This window comes from Carya illinoinensis, chromosome 12, assembly GCF_018687715.1.
Source record: "Carya illinoinensis cultivar Pawnee chromosome 12, C.illinoinensisPawnee_v1, whole genome shotgun sequence".
NCBI lineage: Eukaryota > Viridiplantae > Streptophyta > Magnoliopsida > Fagales > Juglandaceae > Carya > Carya illinoinensis.
In genome coordinates this window covers 10959762-10983194 of record NC_056763.1, presented here as the reverse complement: position 1 = coordinate 10983194, position 23433 = coordinate 10959762, and the positions used below count along the sequence as shown (strand labels likewise).

At 36.3% G+C, this 23433-nt stretch overlaps 1 protein-coding gene across 1 annotated transcript; it reads right to left on the bottom strand.

The window, feature by feature from the left end:
* Positions 1-910: 910 nt before the first annotated feature.
* Positions 911-22944, bottom strand: LOC122289248 (agamous-like MADS-box protein AGL65). The gene is made up of 12 exons (XM_043096224.1): positions 22708-22944; positions 7070-7105; positions 6489-6551; positions 6363-6381; positions 6162-6226; positions 6052-6067; positions 5897-5958; positions 2784-2878; positions 2335-2384; positions 2102-2223; positions 1718-1761; positions 911-1218 (listed from the first exon to the last, which is right to left on the bottom strand). The coding sequence occupies exons 1-12, from the start codon at positions 22851-22853 to the stop codon at positions 911-913; spliced, it is 1026 nt and encodes a 341-aa protein (XP_042952158.1). The 5' UTR covers positions 22854-22944.
* Between the last annotated feature and the right edge of the window lie 489 nt (positions 22945-23433).

Sequence of the window (23433 nt, the reverse complement as noted above, 5' to 3'; positions counted from 1 at the left end):
GCAACCTCCTTGTCATTTCAACCAAGATTAAGGTGACACATGAGAGTCGGTTTGGTTGCTGCAAGAGGAATGTAAATGATAAGGAACAGGAAGGCAGACCTAGCTACCTGAACGCTAGAGAACAGAAACTAGCAAAAGAGTTAGGAACACGGATAAGATATCAATAAACATTTGAGTATGTGCTTGTTCTTCAAATTACACGATGAACAAGGATGTATCATCCAGGTACTTCAACTAAACCCTATACTCAAGACATGGGAAAGGATAATCTAATGAATTAAAGAAACTTCCACTGACAATTAAATTTTAATAAATAGGTAATCTAACAGTTCCATAAATGGAGCTCAGTGCATTGCTGATCCGGTCGATAATTATTAACGAAAAGTATGGTTGTTATTAACCATTATGCTAAGAGTAATAATAATATGTGCATGGGCATTACACAGGCAGTTGCACATGGGGTGAGTTAAAATACCAGTGATAAATGAACGGTAAATATTTTTGAAGTAAAAAATCATTAGTCTGCACAGCCCATGTACATATCACCACTCTTATGCTAAAGATGAAAACACTATTTTCTTGGTTCACGTGTAATTTTTTAATGTATACCCTGTTCAGCCAATCAATCATAGAGAACTACAGGAGTTGAACCTCACTGTTTGAATATGCGGCAGTCAGAACAATCTAAAATTTGTCGTTTCAACTAGTTAAGAAAATAGGCGGAATTCAACCTGATATATTGTATCATTAATTCTGAGTAAGAAATTTGCAACCAAGCAATTAGTCTTGATAATAATTCATCCCATTCAATAGAAATTTTTGGGCATGCAATACCATCAAGAAATATAGTTGCAATTTCTTTAGAGTTCAGAAGTGAAGAATGAGAAGATTAAATGAATTCTCACCGGCGCTAGCCATTCTGATTGTACATTGCAATGCCACAAGGCCCAGATGAAGAGAACCAAGTATGATGACCATTCTCATAAACAATACGAGGTAGCTCAAAGTTGCCATTAACTTGATAATCCACAGGATTTGCTTGTAAATTTATCTCCATCTCAGGTCTCAATTTCTTATTGTCTGACAAATTTGAATGATCATACACCGGGCATGCACCTTGCTCACTAGGTTGTAAACTTGAACAAGCAGTTCTACTTAACTCTTCAGAGCCATCACCTCCTGATCCCATATTTGCAACTTGTACAGTATCGCCATCCTCTGTTTGCCAGCATTAAAATAACCACAATAAGCTGGATGTTAAACATCTGAGGAGCTATCCACATCTGTCACTGGAGAGGAAAAAGATAACAATGAACACATCAGTCAATGGATTAGATGAAAAATGAAATGTTTTGCTAGTTCAGCAGGGAAATAAAAACTGATAAATGAAGTACATGAAACTTAAAATTACTAGGTTTTAAGTAACAGATCTATATACTTACTAATCAGCAAAACATAGAGCTATCTGCTTATGAAGCCATCTGATTAATTCCACTCCTATTAACGCCACATCATCTACTATTCATTTGTATTATTATTAAATCAAAATTAAATAAGACATCATGAAGTTAAGCTTATTGAATAAAGAAATGAATATTTTACTATTTTTTTATAACTCACTAAATGAAATTTAATATATTAACTAAATTAATAATTTTAATTTAAAATTAGTAGCCTTTTAATTTTCACCACGCATCTTTTCTGTTTTATAATCAACCCATGTAGTTTTTAATTCTATAATCAAAGGCTTCATAAATGTTCCTGAATTTTAAAAAAAGTTAAAACGAAAAGTGAACATAAAAAAGAGTATAGAGGCATAACCAACCTCATTACTTGATAAAATTGTAGAGGAAAAGTGTGTTCACAAAAATGAACTTCTCAGTTTTATCTTTATTTTTGTTAGTAGATTGTATAAAATTGTTATAAAACTTTTCTTTTTACATCTTTAAAAGATTTTAAACATATTTAAGATTCTATGCAATGATATGTACTTTTTATTAAAATATCCCGTGCATTGCGCTATTTCCATTTTCATCAATGCATATATGAAGTCATGTATTGAAAATAATGCTGCATTGGATATGATTAGCGGAAAACTTACCTGTGTGGCAGGAAGTTTGGCTCATTGGGTAACATCATAAGTCGGTTGTCATAATTTGGAAGCCATGATGAGGACTGGGCTTCTTGCACACTACTCATGATCTGTGATAATGGCATCCCTCTCTGAAACATTTCATGAAAGAACGAGCATATACGAGATTTCATGACATTTGAGACAGGACAAGGGGGAGGGACGCAAAGAGAAAGATCTGAAGTAGCTGACGCTTTAACCACCTGGATAGTGCTTTCTAGAGACGTTTGTTGGTGTTGTCCCAAGTTTTCCAGTAAAGAGGAAAGACCTGGTATAAGTATAGTATTGATTAAGGTGGGTTGGTAATGAGGCATTTCCACTGACGCTATGAAAGGTGACCCAGGAACTCACCTTGGGACTCAATTGAGGCAAGGCTCTACTGAGGTGCCTCTATGGTGCCTTAGGCAAGGCAAGACAAGGCACCTTTACTAAGGAGCAGGCCTAGGAACTTATCTAGGGTCTGAAGCACTTGAGATGAGCACCTCCGTAATATCTACCACACTCCTCTCTCTCTCTAATATAACCAACACTTTTGTGAATATAAAAATGATGGTATACAAATCCATACACAGGCACTAATCTGAAGGTCAGAAATATTCCCAGAAAAATAAGTCGAGCTTTCTCATACGATAAATATACAAATATTGTACCATATGCAGACGTAACTGGTTAACTGATTCTCCTAGCAAGTCTTCCATGTGCCTAAGGTATTCTACATTGTCGATTTTATCCAGATCACTCCAATAGCTGAAGGAATGGCAAGATAGGTAAAATTGTTAAATGTACATAAAGGAAACTAAGTACGAAAGTCAGTCAAACTACAGACTAACGTATGTGTCAAATCTTAGATGAATTGAGGTTCTGATTTGTGAGGAAAGAATATGGAGATGAAAGCAGAATTGTTGTATTGGAAAAGTGCTTGAATGAATGAATAATTACAGAGTACTTTGACTATATTTAAGGCAAAGTAAGGAATAATAGACTAACTGTATTAACTAACTTTTCTTCTCCTCTTCCAGTTTGACACATGTAGCTTTAGATTTTAACTCCATTTGTTCAATTCTTGATGCTATATTCCAACACCCCCCCTCAAGATGAACATGTATATTTAGGATGTTCATCTTGCGGAGAGTATGATGAAATGGAAGAGAGCCTAGAGGCTAGGTTAAAATATCTGCTAGTTGTAGTCTTGAAGGGACATGAAAGAGCTTGATGATGTTTTGTTGCAGCTTCTCTCGAATAAGATGACAGTCTATCTGTATGTGCTTTGTTCTCTCGTGTTGGACTGGATTTGTTGCAATGGATAATGCTGATTTTCTGTCTGTATAAACCAAAGTTGGTTGCTTGTGGTTAACATTTAGGTCTTGCAGTGCATAAAGGAGCCATTGAATCTCACAAGTTGTTGAAGCAAGGGCCCTATATTCTGCTTCTGCAGAGGATCTGCTTATTGTGGCTTGCTTTTTACTCTTCCATTAAATTAGTGAATCACCCAAAGATGGAAAAACCTCTTACACTTCTTCGAGTGTCAACACACCCTGCCTAATCACTGTCTGAGAAAGCCTTGAGCTGCAATTCTGATGAAAATGGGAAGAATAAACCTTGTCCAGGAGTTGCCTTTAAATATCTGAGAACTCGAATGGCTGCTTGGTAATGACTAACAGCTGGTTTTGCTAGAAATTGACTAAGAACTTGGACTGAATAGGCAAGGTCAGGTCGAGTTATTGTTAAGTATAACAACCTCCCAACTAATCTTCTGTAGGCTGAAGGATCTTCATATAAATCAGCATCTGAAGCAGTGAGCTTCAAATTCGATTCCATTGGGAAAGCTGCAAGTTTTGCACCAAGAACTCTAGCTTGTCCAAGTATGTCTATAGCATACTTCCTTTGGCAAATTGATATGCCAGTTTTAGATCTTGCCACCTCCAATCCGAGAAAATATTTGAGTGCCCCCAAGTCTTTAATTGTAAACTTATCATGTAGAAAAGTTTTGAGTAACTGTATTTCAAGCAAGCTGTCACTTGCTAAAAGAATATCATCTACATAGACTAGTAAGGCTATGAAGGATGATTCATGAAATTCCCAATGTACCCTTGTAAAACCACGAAATTGTCTACCAATTTCCTTGAACAAATTAGTTAGATCTCAATTATAAAGATTATGAAATGAATCAAATACTTTAAAATAAATAATCAAACTTGCAAGACACAACGATTGGTTACGAAGGGAAACCCTTTAAAGAACTCTTTAAAGGTAAAACCCTACGGGGCAGCCAAACCCAGGAAAGTCAATCTCATTATTTGAAGAACAATTACAAGTAATAATCAATTACAAAACCTTTGCAATTCGACTCTCTTACTTGCCTAGACAAACGACCCGTTTGTCTTCTACCACAGTAGCAGCCAGAACCTCTGGCGATCTTCAAATGTTGACCTCCCTTTTTGGAACTCCAAAGGCTGAAACCCAATCGATGTTACTTCGCACTCAAAGCACGATCACACTCAAGAAGATATGAAAAATCCCATGAAAATTCTCAAGTGAATTTTCTCTCATAAACACATAGAATATCCTCTGTAAAATTCGTGGCTTGAAGTCCTTGAGGAGATACAAAACCGAGTCCCCTTTAAATAGAAGATCTGAAAACAGTTCTAGTTGTAGTAGGACTCTGCTGACGGTTAGCAACAGACGCGAAAACGCGTCCCGACGGACTGCTAACATTTCGGAATAACTTCTTCTGATATAGACTGAATTCTGTTCCGATTTCTTCTGGATAAGTGTACTGCTAACAGAACTTGATTTTGACTTCAGGAACTTATCTAAACAACTCCTAATATTTCTAGATAGACTCAACATTGTTTAGACATTTTTACATTCATCCAACAATAATAAATAATATGATAAGATAAGACTTATCATTCACTCATCTAATCCTAGCCAACTTTTTTGCCTTTACAATTCAGATTTCTTGATAACATGTCAAATCTTAGATGAATTGAGGTTCTGATTTGTGAGGAAAGAATATGGAGATGAAAGCAGAATTGTTGTATTGGAAAAGTGCTTGAATGAATGAATAATTACAGAGTACTTTGACAATATTTATACAAGGTAAAGTAAGGAATAATAGACTAACTGTATTAACTAACTTTTCTTCTCCTCTTCCAGTTTGACACGTGTAGCTTTAGATTTTAACTCCATTTGTTCAATTCTTGATGCTATATTCCAACAGTATGAAATAAGAAGGCAGTTGTAATAAAGAAAAAACTTCTTGCACTTGATAGATATTGACGTTGCTCAGCTTTTTAGATGCATTCTGTTATCAGTTGACATCTTACGTGGAATGAAATAATAGGGGTTTAACAATGTGGTAGCGGTTAGAGGGTCATATCCTATGTGCTACAATACATTATCTGACAGAACAGTTGCTCTTGCGCCTTGGTTTTTGTTGAAACTTCGCAGCCTCATAAAACTGGCAACAGGACTCCTCTAAACAACCAGTGTGTGTGGTCCCCAACCAGAACAATAGTATTTTCTGAAAGGTTGTTTGCTTTTTCTTTTTTTGAGTTCAACTGGAAAAATAATTTCAAATAAGGACAGTTTGAACTGAAAAAGGTACCCTTCAAACCAGTTACAATAAAACAGAGAGTTTCTAATAAGCAGAAGTAAATACACTTGAGCTTTTATTCAGTATCCATCTAACACTAACAATACAATCCACAAGAACCGAAAGAAAAAGCAGTACTTTAAAAACCAAAAGCCCCTAAGGTGCACCTCAGTCTCTTTTGTACTCCTGTAAGTTGAGCCTGCAATACCCTTAATTGATTCCTCAATTCCTGCACATCGTATTTACCCACAATCCACTCAATCAAGTAAATAAAGAATCCAAATAATAATGTATTAAGATACTGCTGGTAAAAAATCTGTACCTCGATTGTTTGAGAGCTACAAGAAAAAAAGAAAAATATGGGGGTGCCAAGTCAGATGGGGTCAATAAGTTCACTACTAAAAATTTACAGATTGATCAATACAATAGTACCTTGAACCCATAAAATTCTCTATATTTACATCATGGTCCAACTTGTTGAAGGTTTTCTTTATAACCTATATTGCCAAATAGAACATCGACATGAATAAAAGAATAAATATTGAGGGATAAATGCTCTATCTTGAACTGATACAAACAGAAGAAGCAAACATAGACACTATATTTTGAACGGATGGGGAATGACAGTCATACTTCAAGGTTCTCCAATTTCCTGTTCCAGTGAAATAAAATATCACTTAGCTATTGTGCATCCAAATTTAACCAAACAAACAAGTGAATAAAAAGGGTCAAAAGTTTAGGATAACTTTTTTTCCACACCTTTTTGCCCTTTCATGCGGTGTTATGTGTGCATACTTTGCTATAACCTCTTCAAAATTTTTGAGACGACAAAGAAACATTTCAGATTATCGTGTATGGAATATATCAAACCCCATTTTAACCATGGTCGAATCTGTTTAATAATTGTCCTTTGCGATTTAGGTAGATTAACTAGCATATAGTTGAAGACTTTTGCTAAACTTTGTCTCACTGACGTGAGATGGTTACATGTATTGAGTAAATATAGAACAAACATTATATGGAAAAAAGGGATGATCCAGAGGGTTTACAGGAGGATTTGTGGGATTACAAAGATTCAAAATAGTTTCTATACATGGTGTACAACAGACACCTATAGTTACAGTGTGTGAGTTGCAGAGCTATCAATGGTAAGGAATGTCCGACCAATACATAACATCAGTTATCTCCCAATATAATGTAATTTCCCTGCCAAGAATATTTGTGATCTCCATCTAATAGAAATCTATCTATTATGCATATAAACTAGAGGGCATGAAGACAGCCGATTATTTGGATCAGGGAAATGTTGTATAACAAAGGACATACACTTAAACTCCCTGTGCTCTCCTTGACATAACGTAGGCCTCCCAGTTGGACAAGATCAATGTCGCACAATATGGCCAACTCCCGAGCTGTCTTCAAAATGCCATGTCTCCTTTTTCAATAAGTAACTTGTTGGTTGCTAGTGCTCTCTAACCTCTTTATCCTGAGCTTCACGCATCCCATCTTGCAATCTAAGAAGCAAATTCCTTTATTATGCATTTACACGCCGACCACCCCAAATTCATATCGTACGAGAACAACATAATTTAGCAAAAACACATCCCTTTTCTCATGCAATCCAATCGAATGTTTTGATCATGCAATAATATTACAGTTCTCCAGACAGAAGCTTTCATTCCAGGCACCACCAGCACTACTCCACTAGATACCCCATATGGTAAAGCCAAAAAATCTCAAACCGCTGTTCTCTAAAACACTAAGAAGATATAAAGTTGCCAATTTTGGAAGCTCACGACATGACAAATAATCTAGCTATATTTACACCCCCAGTGTAACAGAACACCTGGTTTTGGTGAGACACCAAGTAGAAGGTATGAAAGAAACAACAAAAATGCCCAAAAAATATACAACCAAATGGAAAATCAACAGTCGAAAGAGAGACACAATGGAACAATTAGAATATGGATAAAAATTACTACAGGAACACAAAAGGAAAATGGGAGAGACAGAAGGTGGTCAAAACATATAACAGAAAAGAGGGTTTTGGATATCATTGAAAGCTTACAAAATTCACACAATAGGTAAAGGTGTGATTTCGGGCGTGGAAAGTGCAGAACCAACCAAAGGGAAATTGCGAGTGTCTGGAACGAGAGAGTGCGAGTGTCCAGGAGAGAGAGAGAGAGAGAGAGAGAGAGAGAGAGAGAGAGAGGTTGACGGTGGAATCTGTGTTGGGGACCTTGGTCAAGCCTCCAAACACTAAGGGTCTGATCCTTGCCTTGTTGCTCCTCAAGTGACCTATATGACTCCTTTGCTTGGTGTAGATCACGTGTAGCCCAAAAGGAACTTGGGTGAGATAAGGCTAGGGTTCAATGGTGGGAAATAAGGATGGTGTTTGGGCTAGATGATCACGGGTTGGGTGATGATGGTTCACTGCTAAGTGACCCTTTGTATGCTAGGCACCACTTGTGTGCTAGGGTTGGATATTGGGCAATCTTGGCTAGAGTTTAGAGATGAGTGATTAAGGCTAGGTTTGATGAGGAGTTCGGCCAAGGCTAGGGGGAGTAGTTGGCTAGGGCAAAGGTGGCTTGTGAGATTACTAAAAGTTCAGAATTGTGAAATTCCTAAAATGTAGGAATTGAGATCTTGAGATCCAAATGAGATAGGGTTGACCGAAAATGGATAGGATGGATAAGGGGCTGAAGTGTTTTGGAGGGAAGTGGAATTTGAGTGAGTCAATCAAGGGTAATTTCCCAATCAAATTAGAGATGGAAAAGGAAAGTGAGAAAATGTAGGATCTAGGGTTTCGGCCAAACCAAAGAGGCTATGGCTGGAAAGTATTTTTGGCCATGGATGATGGATATTGGCAAAACTTATTGTGACAAAATTTTATTCATTTGCGTCTATTATTATTGTTGGAAATAATTGGTATTTCTAGCAATTCTCAAAGTAGCTGGAAAATTTTTTACTTGGCTCTTTAATAGCGGCTATTTATTGACGACTAGAACTAGCGGGTAATAACTAATAGCAGCTAAATTATGTGTTTTTTCCGGCGACTTTACCTGCCGAAAATGGAACAATTTCTTGTAGTAGTCTCAAAGCGGGTCAATTGGGGTTCACATCATTTGGTATTCAGAGCTCGGTTTCTGATCAAGTCTGATTTTATCTTTTATTTATTATATCGTTAATTCTAGGGCTTCATTGTTCTAGGGTTGCCAAAAAAAAAAAGTGCAGAAATTCATTTTTCCCTAGGGCTGCCAAATTACTCTATCATTTGGGTTTCGTGTTCATCATCATAGGGTGGCTAAATTTCTTGTTTGAGGGCTGCCTAAATTTGAACTATTTAAGGTTTGAAATTTCTAGGGTTTCATTGATTCCCTTCTATTTTCTTGACAATTTTTATGTCTTTGAATTTACTTGTTTGATTATCACAATTGAATATTTCTGTTTGTGGTTGAATTGTTGAGAAAAGAAGAGAAAAGAAAAGAAAAGAAAAGAAAGGAAGAGAAAAGAAAGGAAAAGAAAAGAAAAGAAAGGAAAAGAAAATTTCAAAAAAAAAAAAAAATTGGTTGAGCTTTATCATCAAAGGGGGCTGAATACATCTTTCTAGTTGGTGTCTTGTTTTGTAATTACTCTTTTCCTAGTATTAATTCCTTGAGTTGTGTCATTTTTGTTCCTTCCGTGTTTCTCTTGTTCTTGTTTTCATGGACCTAATTACTAGTTGGAATAAAATAAGGCTATATTGTCTTGATTTAGTTTCAATTAGTTCTTCAAGAAATTGAGTGTGAAAACTTGAGGTAAAAGATAAGAGAGTGTGAGATCATTATCGCCAATTAAGAGTGAAACACGAGTGGAGTGCCATTATTCGAGTGTAAACATGTAAGAGACTGTGTGAGGTCTTTTTTCCAATAACATTCTTTTTTTGTGCAGAGCATATAATGTCTAATAAAAATGACTCATCACCAAAGGGGATGCTAGATAACTCCTTTGTGTTGCAGGCCATACAACAACAGTTTGAGTGGTTGAATATGGTGTTAGGGGAAGTGAGGGATATGATAGATCATCAAGATACAGTGAGTACAAATTTGCAAGATGGGAAAGATAGGAGAAGATGTGAGCCTAGTATTGAACATGAGTATAAGAATGAAGAGTTTGGTGAGTCTCTTGTTGTCAGGCGTGCTCTCAATACTCAAAGTAAGATGGATGATACAGAGCAGCAGAGAGAGAATATTTTCCATACTAGATGCCACATCAATTGCAAGGTATGTAATATGATCATTGATGGAGGAAGTTGTACTAATGTTGCTAGCACTACTTTGGTTGAGAAATTGAATTCACCTACTTTAAAACACCCTAGACCATACAAGTTGTAGTGGTTGAATGATTGTGGGGAGGTTAGGGTAAATAAGCAAGTGTTAATATCTTTTTCAATTGGAAAGGATCAGGATGAGATGCTCTGTGATGTTGTGCCTATGCATGCTAACCATATTTTGTTGGGGAGGCCGTGGCAGTATGATAGGAGGCTGATCCGTGATGGGATCAATAACATATACAGTTTTGTAAAAGATGGCAAAACAATCAAACTTGCTCCTTTAACCACTAAACAGGTCCATGAGGATCAATTGAAGTTGAAAAGTAAGATTAATCAAAAAAGAAAGAGAGAAAGTGAGATTGATAAAAAAGAAAGAGTGAAAGTGAGATTGAGAAAAATAGAAATAGTGAGGCCAAAAGCTCAAGAGAATGAGAGAGTGAAAAGAACAAAGAGATTGAAGAAAAAACGGAGAATGAAAAGAAAATAGAGAGTGAAAAGAATAAAGAGGCTGAAGAGAAAAGAGAGAGTGAAAAGAAAAGAGATAGTGCAGAAAATGAGAGGAAAACAAAAAGAAAAGTGAGTTTCTATGCTAAGGCAAGTTTTAATACTAACGAACTTGGCGTACATTTGCCTAGTATTGTTGTTTTTTTGTTGCAGGGATATGAGGTCATGATTCCTAGTTGTGTGTGTAGTGGATTGCCACATATTAGAGAGATAGAGCATTACATTAACTTTGTGCCAGATGTGACAATCCCTACCGAGCCTTTCTTTCAAGAACATGAGTCCTTGATACACTTGAAGGGACAAGGTAAGTTGTTGACTAGAATGCATGCTAAGTGGGATGAATGTATTGAGACTTTCCTTATGAAATCAAATACACACATGGTAAGAAAAATCTTGTGTTTGATGCATTATCAAGAAGGTATGTCCTTATCTTCATTTTGGATGCAAAGTTATTGAGACTTGAATATGATAAGAACTTGGTTGTTAATGATGATGGCTTGGCTAGTGTGTATGGAGTACGTGAGAAAGCATCATTTTCTCATTTATATAGACTAGATTGGTACTTGTTTAGAGAGAAAAGACTTTGTGGGCCTACTAGTCTTGCTTGTGCATGGATGTGGTTTGTTGGAACATTTTGATATAAAGAGGACTTTAGATGTGTTGCATGACCATTGGTGGGAGTACTACTTGCCATTCAGTAAGTTTGCATATAGTTGGAGTGGTCACTTTGGTGTTAAGAAGAGTTTAGGTGTACTGCATTAACACTTTTAGGAGTACGGTTTACCATTCATTGAGGTGGCATATAATTGGAGTGGTCATTTTGGTGTAAGAAAGATTTTAGATGTGTTTCAAGAATATTTGTGGGAGTATCATTTTTCTTTCATTGACTTGTTGCATGAACGTTTGTGGGAGTATCATTTGCCCTTTTTAGAGTTTGCATATAATAGGACCATGCATACTACTATTTTTTATTCTCATCTTGAAATTGTATATGGTTTTAATCCACTTACTCTTTTAGTATTGATGTTTTTGCTTGTTGATGACAGGAGTAACTTGGATAGACCTTTTCACATTCTTGAGAAATTAATGTCAATTCATATCAAGTGGATCTTCTAGGTAAGTACCATATTTCTACGACTTTCCATGTTTCTGATCTTTTTCCCTTTGATCCAGGTGGAGATTCGAGGTCCAATCCTTTTGAGGAGAGAGGGGGGCCCCAAGTGGACCAAGTCGTAAAGATCCTTTGCAAGTTTCAGATGGGGCAATTACAAGATTAAAAGTTAGGAAGATCAATGAAGCTATGCAAAGATGGGTGAAATCCACTCGAGACGTGTTTAGCAAGTAGCCAACATTCAAGATGGGTTTGAGAGGAGGAGATCCAGTTTTCATCAATGTGATATGCTATGGAAGACACGGCTTGGGCTTATTGTTATTGAAGGCCATTGACTTATTTATTTCATTAAAATTTCTTATTTTATTAGTCATAGAAATTAATCTAGAATAATTGGGCTTGGGGGATGTCCAGCCCACACATATGTCTTATTTTTTATGAGCTAGGGTTTTTAGGAAGGCCTTGTATTTTGGCCAAGGACTTATTTGGAAAGTATTATATTATTTGAACTAGGGTTTTATAAGTTACTGTAGTGCGGCGCTGTTCACACTACAATACCGAGACTATTCGTTTAGGGTTTTGGAGATTGTTTATTTAAACCACTTGTAGCCTCATTTGAGGAGGTTAGACATGATTGAAATTGATGAATTTTATTCATTGAGAGTTGAGTTTATCTTCTCTTGTTCTTGATTGAACGTTTCAACTTATCAAAGGTAAATCACAACCTTTGTGGTGTTCCTCCTTTTTAATCTTGGTTCTTGAGACGGGTTCTTCAACGGGTTTAGATTTTCATATTATCTAGATTCTTGAAACGATTTCTCATCGGGTCTAGATTCCTCCATCCAATAGACTTGATATTGGCTTTCTTGGGTTTGTTTTTTCCAATATTATTGTCGGGTCTCAAAGCAAGTTGATTGGGGTTCACATCAGTGTGTGCATGTTAAGAAAGAATGCATGTATACTAAGACTCTTTAAGAAATGAAGGCAGTGAGGCGTGGGGAACTATTTACGAGAAGAAAATCATTTTTAAAGAAAAATCCCACCTCGCAACGTTTTAAAATGAATTGAATGTCTATGTGTGGTATGTATGGAATGATGAATGCATGACTAAAAACCAATGTTATTATATTTTAACTATATGAAGTAATACTTACGAGTCCTTATTTTAATTTTTATGTGTTCCCTCCCATGGACAAGATGAACATGACGTATCAGGACATACATGGCCTAAGAGGGGAGAGCATGGAAGCCTAGGCAGGATGTTTTGTAGGAAAGGCTTAAATTCATAAAATTTAATGTTTTCTGCTGTAACCTTTTAAATTAAGAAACGAGTTTTATTTTATAAATATGGAGTCTTTTGTATCCTAACATGAAAGGAAAAGAATTTTTTAAATGAACAGTAATTCTCATCTCTTTCCTTAAAATCATCTTCTAAAGGTCCCATCACAAGGACGGGTGTTATAAACTCATTCTTGAAAAAACAGTCCGTCCCACTTGGAAAGAATGGTCTGCAAAACTGGTTGATGCTCTCTGGGATTATAGGACTACATTCAAAACTAACTTAGGGATGTCACTTTATAGATTAGTTTATGGTCAGGCTTGTCATTTACCTGTTGAGATTCAGCATCGTGCTTTATGCTATTAAGCAAATTAACTTCTCATTTGATGCTACCAAATATTTAAGAAAGTTATAGATTTTAGAGCTTGATAAAGTAAGGAGGGAGGCCTATGACAATTCTCACTTGACAAAGGAGTGAATGAAGGCCGTGCATGACAAGAAGATCCATGACAAACATCTTATCCCAGATTTAAAATTGCTCCTCCATAATTCAAGAATACATATGTTGTAGACTCATGGCACATCACCACCTTGAAATAATCAAGGATCTATCCACTATGAGTCATAAGATAAAAATGGATGATAATGCAGTGAAGGTTTTATTCCAATCGGCGCCTTCATCTGAGCTTTACTGTTCTTTGGTTCTTAAGTGTTATTGTCTTGATTGAGTTAACATGAGCAGATGCACCCAGCAACTATAACATGATGATAGAGAAAACCCACTTTCTGACAAATACTTTCCAGTTCTAAGTTTTAAAGATTTTGTTCACATTTTACATTCTATTTTTCTCAACTTTAAATATTGTTGATCTGGTTTTTACGTTTGCATTATTCTTAGAAGAATTGAATCCCTTGCTTCACTTGTCACACTTCTAAATCATCCTACATTTAGCGCAATCCATTGCATACAACCCCTCCTCCGCATTTGAGAACAAACCTCTTTCATAAAGAGAATTTGTTTTACCATATTTTATCTTCCACTTAGTTTATACTGTTTTACTTATTTACCTTTTGTTGGGTTATGTTAACATAGTCGTCCCTATGGAAATGACCTTGGGCACTCACACTACATTCTGAACATGCTTTTATTCTTGGAAGCATTATTTTGAGTGAATCAGTGGTTGAGCAGAATTATTTTGTGAAGATTTATTTTCAAGCCTAAGCATAGAGCATGATTTTTGATGCATCATATTTTGTTGATATGTGGTTTGAAACACCAGGATGCTATATTTATTGAGATGAGACTTGGTAAGATTTAAATATAATGAAGAGAAAAGTTTGAAGGACATTTTGCGCATGCTTACACCTGTAGTGTTCTTCATTTACTGTCCATTGATTTAACACAGGAGAAGTAAACTACAGGATTGCTGAGCCACGCTAAAAAAGGGAGAAAAAAAAGAATGAAAAGAAAAGGAAAAAAGATCAAAAAAGAAACAGAAAAAGAAAAAAAGAGGTAAAGGCAGTTTAGTGAGCTTTTTTAAGTAAAGGGCTAGAAACAGTTACCGTAACTATGGAGGTTGAGTGTTCAACCTTTAAATAAAGTTGGCGTGAAAACTATTAGTCCATTGGGCTTTGAGGTAATTAGAATTAGCAATGATTAATCTTAAGGTTGAAAAATCCTAGGACAAATCATGGCTAGTAATGAGGAATACACAACTGTGTAGCTACACACACACATCTAAGTTCTGAGACATTTTTTTCCAATTCTATATGAATGATTGTTGAGACAGGCTTGGATATAGCTCCTAGAGTTGAGTAGTCATGGATCACCTTTTGTGAAAATTCAGAATTGTGTTTGATTATTTTTGTTCGGATTTTTATCTTTATGCAATATTTATCTTAATTAATTTTTACTATTTTGTTCCAGGATTAGCAAAATGCTAGTTGGGAGGTGTGATTGAGCTGAATTATTGCATATGTGAAATCCTTTTGCATGGTTTGGAAGCAACTCATGCATGCATATTGGCTGAAGGCAAGGGAGTCTTTTGGTTTTATACACCATGCAGGCCCCATTTCTTTCTTTGGTTTTTGGATGGACATGAGACAAAAGGATGGCTTTTTGGGCTTAAGGGCATGCACTTGAGGGACCTTTTCGGGTTTTTGGATGCAGCACGAAGTAAGGCAAAGACGTTTGACTGACATACGCGGCATATGGATTTTGAATTTCGTTTGAAGAGAAACATAAGACGAGACGCAAGGTTTGGAGAGGTTTTTCCGTGGTTCTTCTACGTGGGGATGGAAGGTTTTTATGTTTTTGAACGTAACGGGAGTTCTTCTATGCACACACAGAGATAGAACGTAGGAAGTCATTTTTTGGGAATGAGCTCTAGCGCCTCATTGAAGAACCTCGAGGGGTCCAACATCTGCCGCTACCCAGTCTTCATCTACTACTTGCCGTCTCCATCTCCAACCATCTACCTAGCTCTTTCCATTCCCTACTTTTTATTTAATTTCAATTTGAAGTTTATGGTGTATTTGTGAGATTTTTGGCTTAAAAGTCTGGATATTTTACTTGTTATTTATTTTACTTGATGCTAGTTATTTTTCTTCCTTCTTTAAACTTCCATTAAGTAGGTAGAACAATTGTTATAAATTGATTTTGAGAATTTATTATTTGAATACAAGAATGAACCCTAGAATCTTGATTTTGGGGCTTTTCAATTTTCAGCTCGTATTTTGTCAATTATTTTCTAATACAACTTAATTCTTGGCTTAGTTTTATTAATCTCTTAGTTCTATTGCATTTTAGATTGATTAAATGTTAATTAGGAAATAAATAATTTCAGTTTTATTATTTAATTTTCAGATTAATTAAGATTATTTCGCTTAATTTGTTTCTTAATTGTTAATTTCAATTTATTAGTCTTTTACATTCCATTTCGACACTCAAAAATTCAAAAATATGAATCTAGTCCATGACTAGGTTGCCCAACTTGCACAATTGACAATTGTTCAAATATTTAAGCACACCAGTACAACTATATCTATTGCAAATAACAACACTAACAAAGTATACAAAATTACCTCATAGTTTTGGCAACCAAAAAATTGGCACCCGTCATTATCCTCAATATGAACAATTTGTCGACGTGCTTTAATACCACAATAACATACTGGATATTCGTTGCGACGATAGTTTACTGAGTGTGAGCTATTGGTAGTGCTACTACTTGACCTAGGCATTGGGTTGTGTAATATTTTATTTTGCTTCAAGTTTGTAGACAAACAGTGACCATTTCCATTAAACTTTGTTTACTTATTTTGCTAGCCGGCTCACGAACCGAATAGTGACATACAAGAAATTTGGCACCCGCCCTCGAATGGCTATCACAACCGGTTGTCACTAATTATTGGTCATTTAGGTTACTGTGCCATGGAGCTGTGCAAAATCTCTAGTACTGTCCCCACTCAGCTTTGTCCTCATCACAACCAAATTGGTTAGATAAGGAAAATCCAACGACAACATGAAATCAACATGCAAAATTCACTAGAAATTTCTCAAAACATAAATGAGATATGGATTAAAAACACAACAATGGTTTAATATAAGAGCATTCCCTTCTGCTTCCATAAAGAATGTGTGCTCCATGGGGCTCATGATGGTTTTTATTTATTTATAGCATGCGTAGTACATGAGCTCAACCTTGAATGGCTGCAAAACCATTAAACCCGCTTGCCTTTGTTGGCCATCCGGGTTTGGATTACCCGGCCATATCAATGGAGCCCCATGCTTGAACACTTGTGAATAAACTCCACTCATCACATCCTTAAACTAGACCCATTCATAGCCCACTCAATATGCCTAAATACCAAAAGCAACAAAGGAGGAAGGTAGAAATAAATCACAGCATGCAAAATCTGAAATGCAATATCACCAAACATTGCAGAATGATGATGGTTTTGTCATCATCTACACATTACCAGAATCACAAACTAGTAAAGCAACAACAAAGCATGCAAAATAATTGAAATAAAAGTCTCAAAATAACATTGAAAATGGCAAGTATTTTGAAGGTGTACAAAACTGAATATGAAATTTTTTCCATCACAGAATAGTGAAAATGGCAACAAGTTTAGACCCAGTAGGAATGCACATCACAAAATAGTTTTGGCATCAAGTTTAGACCCAAAGAATGCACATCACAGAGCAATGGTAGCAATATTACCCCAAAAACATCACAATAGAAAATTAAAAAAAAATAAAAATAAATAAAAATAAAAATTCACACCTAATGAAGCATGCTAATGGGTAAACCCAGACCCAAATTTTTCTCCATTTTGAATGGGTAAAATCAAACCCATTCACAAGCATTTCGAAGGTGTACAAATCAGACCCAACACAGATCAATGGCAATGGACATCTACGATATATCACAAAGTTTTCAAATGGGGAAATCATAGATAAACGACGGCATTTGGGATAAATAATGAAGCATGCAAATGGGTAAAATCAAACCCAACACGCAAGCATTTCGAAGGATACAAATCAAACCCAACACCATATTTAGACAATGGACAACATAGATAAATCATAGAGTAATCAAAGGAGGAAATCATAGATAAACCACGACATTTGGGATAAACAATGAAGCATGCAAATGGGTAAACTCAAACCCAACACACGAGCATTTCGAAGGATACAAATTAGACCCAACACCATCGACCTAATTGGACATCATAGAAAAATCACATGGTAATCAAAGAGGAAAATCACTGACAACCCTTCGGATGGTCTTGTAAATAGTGAAACATGCAAATGGGTAAAATCAAACCCAAATGAGAAGCATTTCGAAGGAGTAAAGCCTAATGAACAACAGATTTCTTTTTTAGCATTGAGGGATAAACTAAAGCATGCAAGAATGTGAAAATGGAATTGCGAATAGTGAAAATGACATGAATATATGAGAGAGAGAGAGAGAGAGAGAGAGAGAGAGAGAGAGAGAGAGAGAGAGAGGGGGGGGATTTCACCGTGTGTATGCGTGGGTCTTACTGGAGACGACGATCAAGGGGCTGTCGATGGGAAGGCAAACGAAGGTCGAGGTGATGGAGAATCGAGAACCAAGGGTGTTTGGTGTAGAGAGAAACCAAGTAGTTTAGCATTGGAGATGTATAGTGGTTCCCCATATATGGGGAGTCACGATTGTAACTATCATTTATCTAGTTAGAAATAGTAGTCTCTATTAATTTTTCAATCTATCAACATCAATTGAAAATATGTTGCCAAATCACATACTAGCACGTGTCAAATTAAGTTCTCCTAAAATGATAAATTAAGGTCCCGTTTGGATTACAAGATGATCTCATCTCATCTCAACATCTAAATACTAAATACACAAACATTTTTCAATTTCAAATATTCAATTTTTTTTATCTAATCATTATAACTTTCTCAAATTTTCAAACAAAATATATGATGCCCCCAACCTCCGCTTGGGATGGAACAGAGATTTAGAGTGTCGGGATATGCAACACAAGGTTACATATCCCCGTTCATGACAGTTAATATGCAATGCATCCTAGTATACAACTAGTAGTATGCAATAATTGCAATTGAAATAAGGGTGATAAAAAAAAGTTTTTGATGCCATGATGACTAAATATCCCAATGATTAATAAACCATTAATAGATATTTCCTCATTTAAGAGATCCACATAAGTTTATCATAACGTGGGAGATAGAATCTCCATAATACAAAAACTCCACAATTAGTTTAATTCTCACACTTGTTCTATGATATATAGAGTCAATGCTATAAACGTCAATATTAAGTCCCGCCACTTCTCCAGATCAAGCTCCTCCTCAACCATTTGAGCCAACAATTCATCAGATCCTAACACAACTTCTACCATTCCGGGGGGAATGGTAGTGGGTCCACAAGGGTAAGATTTACTTGAAATCTTAGTAAATTAAACAACCAACTTGCATAGAGATAAGATATGCATAATTAATGGTAAACATGAAATGTGTGCTATACAGAAAAATCTATATTTGTCTCCCATCCAGATTCTTCAACATTTCTCATAAAAACTTTAATTCACATTTTCTTTCAGAGAATATTTTCACTTTCTCATTTAAAAAACATGACATTTCAAAAGAGAACATTTCATAATTCATTACTTAAAAAAACATAACATTTCATCTTTATTAAAGTCATCATTAACATAACATATTGTATAGTATCATCACAGCTCCTCATTATGCATTGTGAGTTCCTGCTTGTGACCGTAGTACAACTCATGTTGACACTACTTCTTTCATCCACCAGCATTAGGTAACATAATTAATTCTGCCTCAACATTTTTTAAAAAGAATCCATTTGAAACTCGTTGACGGTTCTTTGTCAACCCAGTGGTTACCACTCCATTTTTACTCACCTAAAGTGGACATATGAGTTTCATTAGGAGAATGCTCCATCCTACCCTTTGGGGTCGTGATATAATTTCTCTTTCATGCCATGCTTGAAAATGTTTTACATGACATATGCTCGTGCTTCATGTGAAAATAACAATTATATTCAATATGCTAAAAATGGTGAAACATCATATGACATGTAAGCAAGTGATCAAATACTCAATGTATCATATAACATTTCATGTTAAAAATGACATTTATAATATGCATGTGATGTTTATACAAGAATCATAAATAAATTATCTATAAGAGTAAATTAGAAGCTAACTTACACACTTTTCGAGTACGTAGGAAATTACTGCAGAAGAAGTGAAAATTTTCTAAGTTAGGAATTGTAAGGCTAAGGAAGATGTTTTATAATCAAAATGGTCCAAATATGGATATTTATCAAATTGTCCCTATAATTCTTGAAATTTCCAATAAGGCCTTAAACTTTCATGATTTGTATTTTGGCCTCAAATTTCACAAAACTCATATTTTCTATGTTCTAAATCCATATATGACCTTAGAATTTCAAAAATCAAACAACTACTATGTCAAAACCATCCAACCTGTGGCATGCAATTTGGTGACCACTTTTGTGATTTTAAACCCATAGCTTCTTTGCATGCATGTGTGATCAAATTTCATCAAATATAAATCCATAAAAATGATCTTGGAACATGTTTACAACTTAGAATAATGTGACACATGTTCATCCCAAGACTTAGGTATTGCATAACACCAAATCATCCAAAAACATTAAACCGTGTGCATACATGATGTTTCTAGCTTCTCTTTGTCAATGCAAGTTTTAAAGCCTAAAGGAATCATGCATTTCAATTCCAAACATGATGATAATTGGTTTATAAAGGTTCATAAGGCCATCCTTGAGGAAATAGATCTTGGTATGCCAAGATTACTCTCATACAAGTACAAGCCGAATGCTTTGATGATCAACACAATATATGAATTCAGCCTTGGAAGCTACCGAGTGATGGAGGTTTTGGGGTGGCTATCTGACCTCCCATCAACTACTATTTAGGCTGACAAAGGTAGAAAAAGTACACCAAGGGAAGTGGAAGAAACTTCCTCAAGAAGCCTTGCTTGATGGTACTTTTTTGTGGATCTTACTGGGTCTAAACCGATTAGGCCTCACTTAGAGTTTAAAGAGTGTCAGGTTTGGGTTTCAATTTATAACAAGCTCAAACTCAATTTTTCCTGGTACAATGAAATTTCCAAGATGTAAAAGATATAAAATAGGGAGTAATTGCAAGAAATTGATGGTTAATATCATGTGAAAGTGATTTAATCAAATGATTAATCACTAAACTAAAACTAGCCAAAAATAGGATTTGGGAAACCGTTTAGAGTTTGCTTCCACCATGATTTTGGAGTTTCCATCAGATTTCAAAAGTTTTGGGTTTCACTAGAGTTGAAACCCTTTTTGGTTTGACACAAAAATTATTGATTGGATGAAATAGTCTTTGGCTTAGGTGGCATGATCATAATGCTTGATTTTCCTTCCTTTTCGTTACATTTCCATCTCATGGTTCATCTTAGTGCAAAGTGTCCTACACTATTCACTAAGTGTGGCTAAGATCTTATTAAGTGTCCAAATATAACTTCTCAAGACTGATTTGGACATTCCACATAGTGATTTAAAAATAAACCAAACTGGGTGCCACATGGCGCTATCACGGATGTTACTATTCACTCCAAAAAATGTAAAAATAAACATTGCAATATAAAATCCTAAATAATCATTTGAACCTAGTAGTGTAATTTGTTTCACAATATTATACTCCTAAGTGCCCCAAAGAAATGAAAAAGCATTTATGAGCAATTATCATCCCAAAAATAAAAATTGTATTATTGTGCCGTAAAATTCTAAAATTTTACATTTAGTGTACATTTAGTGTGCCGTAATATTTAGAAACTTGGTGAAATTTCTTTGACCAAGTAATTTTAATTGTATTATTGTGCCGTAAAAAGCATCTAAGACTAATGACGCAAACCATTTTTCAATCTCTTACTCCTAAGTACCTCAAATAAATAAAATAGCATTTCTAACACCATAGCAGGTAAGAAACTGACTATGCTGATAAACTAAAACCTAATAATTGCTCAAATTATGAAACATTTTTGAAATTTTCATGATGTTCCTAACATTCAAAGAAATTTCACCAAGTTTCTAGTGAGCTGTTACACTAAATGTACACTTTACTCCAATTAAAATATTACATGTATGTGTTAGCTTAGTTATTGAAATGGAAGTTTAGCCTACATATGAGTAAATAGTTAAATCTACTCCCTTTTCATTCGGTTAAAATTTTTTAAAAAGTGGTAATTTTAAAAAAAAAAATCATTTTCTTTCAACAAGAAGTTAGTTGTTGTCTTCTCATATGAGAGAAAGGAAGCTGCCGCATAAAAGTATTTAAATTCTTAAATACTAGGGTTTCCACTATGATTAAAACCAATGCTTTTGTTTCTCTTGTAACCTAAAAGACAAAGCCTCAAGATGAATCTTCTATTGCCTTTTTCTAGCTTCTTTCTTTTCCACTTCTTCTCCTTTCTTTTTTCCCTACAAGAGTAGGGAATAATGTGCTAAGAACTAAGTTATGGTTTTTAAATTGTGGGAGCTAAAAGGGTCAAGTAGTGTAATTTGATATTATTTCTCTTTCATTCTTTCTTTTTCTTATAGTAGAAGGACTGATTTGTATGAAATTTGTTTCCCATTAATTGTTGTTTATCATTAACTTGGGAGAGAAATATTTCCCACTTAGATTCAACCTTATTGGATGTTTGAAATACTACTAGCCCTAAGCTTTGACAATTTCTATACATATTATTAGGGGTGCTACCCGCACCATACGGTGCGGGGTAGGCACCCCCCCGCCCCCCGCCCCCGCATGGGAAGGATGGGGAAAATCCCCCCCGTCCCCCGCCTCCGGTGTGCGGGGACGGGGTACCCCGTCCCGCATGACGGGGTACGGGGTGGGGGGGCAGTCCGTCCGGCCCCCCGCACCCCCCTTCTGGGCGTGCGTTCGGTGTGGCAGAGGGAGGAGGGACGGCGTGCGTCCGGCGTGGCAGAGGGAGGAGGGGAGGGGAGGGACTCGGAGACAAATCTCGAAGCAAGCAAAGATATTTATGGAAACGAAAAGCAAGAACAGAGCACAGAGATATAGAAAACTGATTTGAAAGCGAGTATGAACTCAAAGATTAGGAAGAAACTTCGTTTCGTTTGAAAGGAGTGCGTGTGAAAGTTCAAGAAACACCAACCTCTCAGCACTAGAGAACTCGTAAAGCCTCCCTCGGTCGGAGAATATCATCAGCGCAACCTCCACGTCGCAGAGCACGGCGAGTTCGCGAGCCTTCTTCATCAGCCCGCCCTTCCGCTTCGAGAACGTCACTTGCCGGCTCGTCTTGTCCTCGATTCGTTTCATCTGCACTTTTCCCCTTCCCATTTCTTCTCTTCTGGTGTCTAACCTCCAAACCCTAACCCTAGCAGGATGCTTCCCGACGACAATCGAATCGAGATCAATCAACGGGGTCTTCTCGATCTTTAGGGCTTAAACTTATATATATATATATAATATATATTATATATGATACGGGGCGGGGCGGGGGTCCGTCCCCGTCCCCGTCCCCCGCCCCCGCTGGGTTACAACTTACGGGCTGGGGGGCCCCGCCCCGGCCCTGACGGTGCGGATGCCCCGCCCCGCACTATACGGGGACGGGGCGAACGGGGCGGGGCAGCGGGTAACGGGGCCCCGCTGCCCACCCCTACATATTATCAAAGCTATTAAATAACTATTTATGACACCAATTATTTAGGGTGTAGTAGCAGCTTAGATTTTCTGTTGGAATGGACAAGTTATTGGACATGGGTTGTTTCAGGTTATTACATTTCTTGAGCATAATCATGTATTTATTTGTCTTTTTTTGTAATATTGAACATATCCCTTAAATATCCTATTTTTTGTAGAAACGAGCACCCATTGTTGGGGATAATCTTATTGAACTTTGGTTCATGGGTCCTTTCCT